The 10,408-nt window shown below is 32.2% G+C and overlaps 1 protein-coding gene across 1 annotated transcript; it reads right to left on the minus strand.

The window, feature by feature from the left end:
* Positions 1-1,347: 1,347 nt before the first annotated feature.
* Positions 1,348-4,778, minus strand: LOC142355538 (uncharacterized; the record flags this gene model as incomplete). Its single annotated transcript, XM_075407668.1, has 3 exons — positions 4,765-4,778; positions 3,348-3,486; positions 1,348-1,497 (listed from the first exon to the last, which is right to left on the minus strand). Coding segments are annotated over exons 1-3 (303 nt in total), but the record flags the coding sequence as incomplete, so codon positions are not given.
* Positions 4,779-10,408: the final 5,630 nt, after the last annotated feature.

A 10,408-nucleotide genomic window follows, 5' to 3' on the forward strand; every position in this document is an offset into this window, starting at 1 on the left:
CTTCTATTATTTTTTTTTCATTTAAAATTTATTTTTTTATTATTATTATTTCTATAATTATCGTTATTAATGATATGATTACTGTTATTATTTTCTAAATTATTATTATTATTATTATTTTTATTATTAATATTATTTTTATAGTTATTATTGTGATTATTATAAAAGTTATTTTTGTATTTTATTACTATTATTGTTTGTGTTACTATTATTAATATTATTATTATTATTATTATTATTATTATTATTTTTATTATTATTATTATTATTATTATTATTATTATTATTTATATATTATTATTATTATTAATATTACTATCTGTATTATTGTATAAATGTTGTTATGATTACTATTATTCTTGTTTGTATTATTTGTCTTCTATTATTTTTTTCATTTACATTTTATTTTTTTATTATTATTATTTCTATAATTATCGTTATTAATAATGTGATTACTGTTATTATTTTTTAAATTATTATTATTATTATTAATATTTTTATTATTAATATTATTTTTATAGTTATTATTGTGATTATTATAAAAATTATTTTTATATTTTATTACTATTATTGTTTGTGTTACTATTATTAATATTATTATTAGTATTATTATTATTATTATTATTATTATTATTACTATTATTATTATTATTATTATTATTATTATTATTAGTATTATTATTATTATTATTATTATTATTATTATTATTTTTATTAGTATTATTATTATTACTATTATTATTATTATTATTATTATTATTATTTTTATTAGTATTATTATTATTATTATTATTATTATTATTATTATTATTATTATTATTATTATTAATATTATTATTATTCTTTATGATTATTATTATTATTATTATTATTATTATTATTATTATTATTATTATTTTTGTTATTTTTATTATTATTATTATTATTATTATTATTATTTTTAATAATAATAATATTAATAATAATAATAATAATTCTATTTTTGTCAATAATATTATGACCAATTAGTTGACTTTTGATGTTAGCTCGAATTTATAATTTTAAGTTGCAAGAGTTGGGATTCTTTGATTGCAAGGAAAGTCCAATCGAAATTTGTCCTTCCATGCTGTGTTTTGTTTGGAAAGACACCTTATGAAAGAATGCGATTCCGAGCATGAGACGATGGTTCTCTCTCGACCTTAGAAGAAGCTTTTCGCCCACTCATGAAAATAGTTTGGTTCGACTGCAACTAGAGTGATCTATTGTACAAATATAGACAAAACTGATGACCTTGACCTCCAATATACTTTTGAAGTCTTTCTAGAGGTTGAGAACAAAATTTGGACAGGATTTCAAAGTGAACATTACGCTGATGTGTTCCGATTCTTCATGTTTTTTAGTTGGACAGTCGTATGCATAGATCATCTGATCGGCCTTTGACTCCTTGTCCATAGTAAGAACGGGCACACATCTTCCCACATTCTCGTTGTACGTGAACACAGGAGGATTCTCATTGTACTAATAATGAAAAAAATGCATTGATAACTTGAGTGGAAGTGTCAACGCTAACAAAGGCACAATTATCTAAATTCGCAGTGAATGCATTGAAACTATGCGAGCGCAACTCTGAATGAGTTGAAAACAAACCACGAAACGTATTTTGGCCTTAATTTTGCATGCCGCTGATCTTCGAGTTGATCTTCGGTAAATTCATCGCATTATTTTTAGTAATGATCAAACATAATTATGCGTTTTTTGGCGATGTTCTCACATAATGACTTAATGTCAAATTTTCACCGCATTCACAGCGAGCTTGTGTAAAATAGCGGTGATTTTGCTAAGGTTTTAGCACGTGTTACGGTTCATCACAAACATCTACCGGTTATCAAAACAAAAACTTTGGCTTACATATGTGGCTAGCACCTCCTACCGTCTTTTGACGCCCAATCTGGAAAGCGCTTAAAAATCGCAATTAAACAGGGCAATTATATAGTTTTAAATGGACTATACTTCCAAAGAAATTTGATTCTTCTTGAAGTGGATCCAAATTGGACAATTAAGATAATCGAGGCAAACTTTTGTTGGAAGTATTTTTCGCAAAGAGAGCATGAAATATTATAGTTCCTATTCTAGTACCAATATTTAACTCTAGTCCATATTTAAGTACCAATAATGGAATTGTTTTCCACAATTCCATACTTGGCAACATGACTTGTAAATTCAGAATAAATCTAATTAAGATAACAGCACCAAACTTTTACAAACGCACAAATAAATTGAGTTCTGAGAAGGTTCGCTGGCTTCCCTTTGTATCTTGAACTAAAATAATTGTCTAGTTCAAATTAAAACAGAACAAAGACATAACTCGAAGTTATTCAAGTTAATTGAATTAGGGTTTAAGTTGCAAAGTAATTGAATTGCAGAATAGTCCCTCAATTCTAATAATCGTTTTTGTTAACAACATGATCAATTGAGGAATTACTAAAATGAGGTATTATACTGCAATTAAACTTCCCCACATTTTTTTTCATTTTGTTTGTTTTTGTCTGTCTTATCTTCAGGTTCATGTTTTGTGAATTATGATTCCCTTATTAAGCTACAATATTTGGTGTGACTTTGTGAAATCTTGTAATAATTCGAGCCAATTAACCTTAATATGAATTAGGCTCCTTTTAAAAAAACATATTAGCTTCCAGTCCTTAAAAGCGCCATATTCGCTCCCGAATTAAGTGAAGGCTATATACGGCATTTTTTGCTGACTGGGCTTCTACAAAACGTATTTTGCGGCGGAAAGTAGATTCCAATTTTCAACTTTGAGCTTAAAAGTGAAAAACACTGAATGGAATTCCTTTATAGGACACCGCCTTTTCATACGCAAAATTTGAAGTTCATACAATGTATTAAGACAAGTAAAGTAAAATTTCGTTATAAAAGTGAGTAAATTTACTCGCAAATTAGACTGCAGGTAGACAGACGCCTTTAAAGTTTATCTTACAATTTTTTGCAAAGATTTTTCTCTGATAATACAGGGAAGTGTGGTCTTACTGTCAATCTGGTTTAAAAGATATTAAGTTCCAGATAAAAACCTCAGCTGAATTTCAAGCAGTATATGTAAAATGATGGGAATGGTGAGATATTGGAGCTAACAAATTACTCTTGATCAAGTCAGTTGAGAAATTGATGCTTAAAATAAAAGATTCAAATAATGGACTTAAACCAAACCAAGACCGGTATTAATTAACCACGTGAATTTAATTGAGTCAATTTTGTAGAATCTTTCAAGTTGGCTTTAAAATCGTGCAAGATCTTAACAGAAAGAAGAGCTAAGTATGTATTTCTTGCATGCTGGATTCAAAATGTGTGAGTACCTGTTTAGTGACGAGATAGTCGGAGTGTTTGTCACTTCCAAAGATGAAGCCTCCTCCACTCAGAATTGGAACTTCAGCTGGCCCACTTTTGGAAGCATAACAGACCAGTGTACAATTGCAGAGGCAACACTTTGTGGCACTTCACAAACAAAATTTATTCTTGTCTTTTTTCTTTTAAGAAAATCACGCAGACCGGAGTCTGTGTCATTATTTTAGAAAATGTTTCAGTTTTTAAAATAAAAGTAAGCACATTATTGTGTTTTCTTTGAAAACCATCAGAAATTTTGTCAGCCGATTGTTAAATTTGAGACCTGTTAAATTTGACTTTTCAAAGTTTTCAATTTTTTTTTTTGAATAACTCAACTTCAACTTCAATTGAGACGCAACCAAGAGAAGGAGTGCAAAACAATGATATACGGCTTCCCAGTTTGATAGCACTCACGCAAAAGGCGACTAGTTATCCGAGACAACATTGACTCAAATGTGACTTAAAAATTTCTATTGCTAACCCCCTATTAAGTTAAGTTACAAAACAAAGTTGCTCATTTTAGGTAAATGGCTGTGTGCAAATTTGGCATTGCATTTGGTGGTTTTTTGGCAATTGCAAACTATATGCCCCAATGTTTTTATTATCACGTGGGCTTAAATATGCGTCCAGCTAGAATTATGCCCGGAAGCAGACATATTCTAATCTCCCAGTTTGAATCAGTTCTGAATCATTGACTAATGCATGTCACTTTTCAGGCCTGTCTCACTTGGAGCAAGTCTAATTAGAAAAGCTTAGAGAAGACGCACGTGATCGTATCGTGAGTGCACCTGTGAGCTCTACCCAGATTGAGGTGTCATTTAATGATCAGACAATTAAAAACACACGTAAAAAGGTTGTTTAGGTACATTTTGATTACACGGAAAAGATAATTGATCATTAAAGTTTGATCAAGGCTGAAATGAAAATGTGTGGATGGGTTTGATTATTAATGAGTACTTCAACCTCTACCCAGCCCCTTCTTCACAGCCATTACTTTTGATATGTTTATAAAAAACGAAAAAAAATTATAAAATTGTTTACTACAACTTATATGTATAGATAGTTTTTTTCATTTTACATCAACATATCATAGAGTAATGGCTGTGATGAAGGGGCTGGGTAGAGGTTGAAGTACTCGTTAATAATCAGACCCATCCAACACAATTTCCATTTCAGCCATGATCAAACTTTGACCAACTACCTTTCCCGTGTAATAAAATATACCTTAACATCCCTTTTACGTGTGTTCTTAATTGTCTGATCGTTTTAATTGTCTGAATGGTCTCCTCTATGATATCTATATTTAAAATGAAAAAAATTTAAAGATGTTTCGTACATCCTATATGTATAGATAATGAGAAAGTGTTAAAGGTCTGCACGTGAACGTACCAGAGTCTGGGCATACCAACGTTTGAGCGCCAACAATTATGGACATGCGCGCTGTTCGACGCACAAATAATGCACAAAAACTTTTGAGGGTACGAAAGTCTAGTAAACATAGGAAAGTCTGGACTTGAACGCACAAAAATTTGGACATAATCACTGTTGACCGCACGACAGCCTGTGCATAGGGTTTTTTTTATATGGGACAGTCTGGAGAAAAACATATTTTGTCTGGGATTGTCTGGATATGCCGACTTTCTTTCAGGCACCTCGGGTTGGGAGGGAATAACAATTTAGACTGTAAATATTTTTTGCTTCTTTTAGTCAAGTTTCTTGCGTTGAAATACGTCAACACAATAAAGGTGAATAGATTCTGTTTGCATAAAATAGGTATATTGGCTTCAAATTATGAATGGTCTTAAAACGAAGAACATTTCTTGTCAGATAATTGCATTAGAGTTTTCTTCAGAGACTAGAAGCAAATGCCATCTAAAAACTATTTTAATTTTCTGGGTCTATAAAATTTTACATCATGGCAAGAACAAGTGATAAATGGTTATTTTCATTCAGGTTTGAATAATGCGCCAAAATTATCATTTTAGCCAAAATATTTGTATAAATATTTTTTTGCCTCAACAATCATATTATTGCATTGAAATTTACTAACTTTTACCGCATTGAATAGAGCCACTGTTCCCTTTCAGTCAACATTGTTTCTCTGTAGTATTGCAAAGGAGTTAAAAATTCCCAATAAATGCTAAATATTAAACATTGAACTGTGTTTCAAAAACCCATCTGTGGAATGCTAGGTCTCATTTCCAAATCAAAATGTTTTTTCCCATTGCATGACACCTTCTGTAAAGGTGAGACTTATAATCTAATCTAAACACACGGTGTTTAGATTCGATAATAAGTTTGTTTCTAAAAGCAATAATAACTTTGTTTAATTAATATGAAAAATGAAATCAAGAAAATTGTAGGTGAATAAATGACTGCTTTTGTGAGGTTTATGTATTTGATATTAAATTCTTCATGCCTATAATAGGAATTCGGTTAAAAAAGTAATCAAGGATTGGCGTTGTAGTTGAGGTTAATATTAGTGAAAGTTATTGGTGCCAAAATGAAACAAACCACGAAAGACAACTTACGGTATTTATGAACTCCCACAAAGTTTGAACTCATAATAAACTAAATATTCATAGTTATGAGAAAACTTTTTAATTAATTTCAAAAAGTGTTGCTTCCCAATTCAGCATACAGTTTAATCCCATGTATTGTAACTTAACCTTTTTCAACTCAACTATGTAGGAAAAATCACCACCAACCTTAATATATATATATATATATATATATATATATTTATATATATATATATATATATATATATATATATGTATATATATATATATATATATATATATATATATATATATATATGTATATATACATATATATGTATATAGATATATATATATATATATATATATATATATATATAAGTAGTATATAAAGGGACGAAGCTGCCCGGGGGGCGGGGTGGTGAACCCCATGTTTTAAGATAGGCTATAGCGATTTCAAATCATTTTGGTCACCATTGAATTATCGCAGCCATGTATAAAGATAGGTAATAGATTTTACATGTATTAACATTAGAGTGACGAGAACAACGTATAAAGATACGTAATAGATTTTACATGTATTAAGATTTGATTTTTGACCATAATGTATAAAGATAGGTAATAGATTTTACATGTATTGACATTAGAGTGATGAGAACAACGTATAAAGATATGTATTAGATTTCACATGTATTAAGATTTGATTTTGACAATAATGTACAAAGATAGGTAATAGATTTTACACGTATCAAGATTTGAAACAAGACACCAGCCAATTATGATAGGTAATAGGTCTTATGTATAAGATTTCTCATTAAATTTTGCATCACAAAATAAGAATAAGCTAACAGATAGCAAATTGGAAAATGAAGCTGTGTTATTATATCTACCAAACTGTAAGCTGAGCGTAGCTATAATGCGGTGCTCTTGGTTTTTTTCGTCGTCTAGTTTCGTTTTACATTTATTCTAGAACATTCTGTCTCGTCACTGTTTAAGCGGTTTTCTTCACGCTTTTTTTTCAAGCTTTCTGCGCGACCTAAATTGCGCGTATTCAGAAGTCCTCTGTTGCTAAATCAAAACTGATTGTAAGAAGAAAGATTGTAACGTCCGGACAGGCTAGTGGTTAAGGCAACGGGCTGTTGATCAGGCGGTCAGTGGTTCGAACCTCGGCAGTGGAACAATTTTTGCACCCAAAAGCAGCCTCCTTTGAATTAAACTTTTTAGGCAACGGCGATTACTTTTATCAACTCACTTCTGTATCATTTTCCATCTTTATTTTACGGCACGCAAGGGGTCCATATTATCATCCAGGGTCGCAAGGGGTCCATATTAGCAATATTTTCCTCCAGGGCTGTCTACAGATCTGGTCAACACATTGAGAAATGAGTCAGAAAAAGTTTAGATGCTCAGTTTGAATTTTAAAAACCCGGTTCATGTTTCTCTTCAAAAATGATTACTCTAAACAGTGGACTCATCTACCTGACAAAACTTTCACAATCACATGTTCATAAGCGTACAATTAATTTAAATGGTTAAAATGTATGAAAAACAAATCAGAAAGTTTAGATCATCAAAGGTGTCGTATGAATTCCATCTCCATCCACAATTCGTTTTGGATAGAAAAGCGAGAGTCCTTTTTTAGTTTGCTCATAGGTTAGAATTTGGTGATTCATAGTTTTGAATCCTCTGTTAGTTGAGGCTATATTCACTGCATCATCCAGGACCCGTCTGTACTTCTGTAAAGGTCCATCACTGTTTTCTTCCAGAACACTCTTGCTGAGTCCTTGGCTGCTGAACTTAGTTTTGTTCGTTACTGAATTATAGCAACAATACGTTTTGCTACATAAACATAGCATTTCCGTACATCGGAACTCCTCCTTGAATAATCCAGGCTCGTTTCATGTTTTACATGTTTATCGCAACAAGTTCTTGGAAAAAATTTACTTGCGCTATTAGCATGGAAAACATCTGTACAGTCATTACTTCTCATCTCATTCCAAATTCTTCTCATTTCTGGTTTAATGCACTCATAGAGATTTTCATGAGCCAGTGCCAGACACAAAAAATCAGTGTCCATTTCAAGCTCCTCAAATTTCTGAACATCGCGGAACTTGTCAAAGAAGTTGTAGTAGAGCTCCAGCATTCTCAGTTCAGCATACTGTAAGATAAAGAATCCAACAATTATTGGTTCACGATGCTCAACAGTGCTTTTCACAAGCTCAACCTCATATATATCTGTCGAAACGCTGTTCAATCTTCTAAAAAGACGGTTATTAATAGCTTTATGCGTCTTTTCATCGTTAAGATATAGAGCTTCTGTGTGCCGACTTCGATCCATAATCTGATAACCATACGAGCTGTTTCCAAGTAATTTCATAGTTTCAGCAACAACGCTAGAGTCCGGATTTTCATCACCTTCTCCCCTTGCATCAACAACAGATTGTACGAAACCGTTGAAACATTTTTGCGGGGTATACTCAAAGAATCTGTGGATTTTGGTACAGCGTAGACCCAGCTTCAAGTAAAACTTTAATAATGGTGTTATGACTATTCCATTATTTAATTTGTAACTCGAAATCAACATTGGTTGAGGTTTTAACAATAACGCGTTTTTTTCAGCATATTCGAGCATGAAATTACCTATAATTTCTCTTCCAAGATCACAGTTTTTGAAAATTGGAGGAAAGTTTGCAAATCGTTCACAAAGCTCCTCAGGAACTTCTAAATCGCATTTACATATCCGAATAATTTATCTTCATGTATCCGCGTCAACAGTGTCTCTTTGCTCAAAGGTAACTTGTAGGGGAAATTTTTTCTAATGTGGTTCTTCAACATGGAGTTCTCCTGAACATGATCCCACCATTCACACTCTCGCATCTCTATAACTTTATATCCTTTCTTTTCTAGGTAAAGCTTTCGTAACTTATCGGATTCACGTTTCCGAATACCAAACTCAAAGTCATCCTCGTTAAGATTTGGTTTAGTTTCCCTACAGGGACAGAAATGGTAGTAGCATCCAAGAGCTTCAAAAATTGTTTGGCAATGACCACAGAAGCCATCCACAGTAAAAAAATCAATTTTTTTCTGTTTTCCAGTTGTATAGAAACTCTCAATAGTACATTCGGGTGTGGTTGCCTGATAGAAAGATATTACCATGTTCTCAAACTTCGTAATTTTGTTTTGACGAGCTTTGAACTTTCGAAGATCGCTATCAAACTCCCATCTAGTGTAGAGTCCAGTTGGCATCGCTTGGCACATGGAGAAAGGATACCATTGGCTAGCATCTATTCCAACTATTGTTTTACAGATATTGTTTGACCTCCGGATGAACGTTTTGTCTACAACAGCTTTCCTCGTAAACACTATTGATGGACCACCAGTCATTTCACTTCGTATTTTCTCATGCAAGTCTTTGTCAGCTTTGATGAAAGGGTAAAATTTTCTATCAGTTGATTTATGAAGACAGATATTTGCCAAATCGGGTAGTGTACACCCAAGCTTTAACATATCAATTTTCTGATCGTGATAAAGTTTCATCATTTTCTTCATTGCTTGCAAAGTTGGTTCAACATCTTTGTTGTTATACCAGCGAAGGAAATCAGGAAAAGTTGTCATTTTCTCCATCTTCCACAACTTTTCAAGGAGAGCATAATTCTCTTTTCCAGATAAATGTTTCTCTTTCAAACCCAGTTCTCGGAGAACATCTAATTCCTCTTTTCCAGATTCCATCATTTTCTTGAACTGACTGAAGTCCTTCTCCAAAGGATCTAGATTTTTCAGTTTGCTGAAGAAGGAGTCATAGGGTGGAAGATGATTGCAGTCAAGTTTCGTAAATGAATCGAACCATTCATATGGGAAAACCTTTTGTCTCCTCAGATTGATATGCTTTCAGAAAAGAATCCAGAGATGTTGCTCCAGCAAGAAAGTTCAAAATATCGAGAAACTGAATATCACCGAATTTGAAAGGATTAAATTGATTGGCCTTTTTGATTACCGTAGGTTGAATAGCTCTATCGTTAAGGCGATGGGAATAATATACGCTTTGATTAAATTTAGGTCATATTTTCCACTGTTGAATCCAAAAACTGGTAGAGTGTCAACATAATTGTTGAAATGACGCCGAAGATCAAGGAGTTGCTTTTGCTGGATTCGTAGAAAGTTTTTAGTTGCATTACTATCATCTTTTTCACTACTGTTGTTTGGTTGAGTTTCGGAAATAATTTGCAGTCTGGAGGAAACATCACTCAACCTAGTTTTGATCTCTGCTTCCACCGACAGGAACTTGGGTCTCAAGTCCGCTTTGTTTTTTTCTGCTAACGTTTCCAGTTGAGCTACAAAGGATATGATAAGACGATTTGGATCGTTTTCGCATAAGAAAACTAGTTCGTCCAACAAATTTGAAGAGATTGATACCGATACATGTACATGAGTACCAATCCATGATGTTGTCAGTGTGTTATTGGCTTCCACTGATTGAACACATATTGCTTCGAAGTCGAAGACGACAAAATTTCTGAAGAGTGTGTAATCCT

This window comes from Convolutriloba macropyga, unplaced genomic scaffold (assembly GCF_964194025.1).
Source record: "Convolutriloba macropyga unplaced genomic scaffold, txConMacr16.3 SCAFFOLD_4158, whole genome shotgun sequence".
NCBI lineage: Eukaryota > Metazoa > Xenacoelomorpha > Acoela > Convolutidae > Convolutriloba > Convolutriloba macropyga.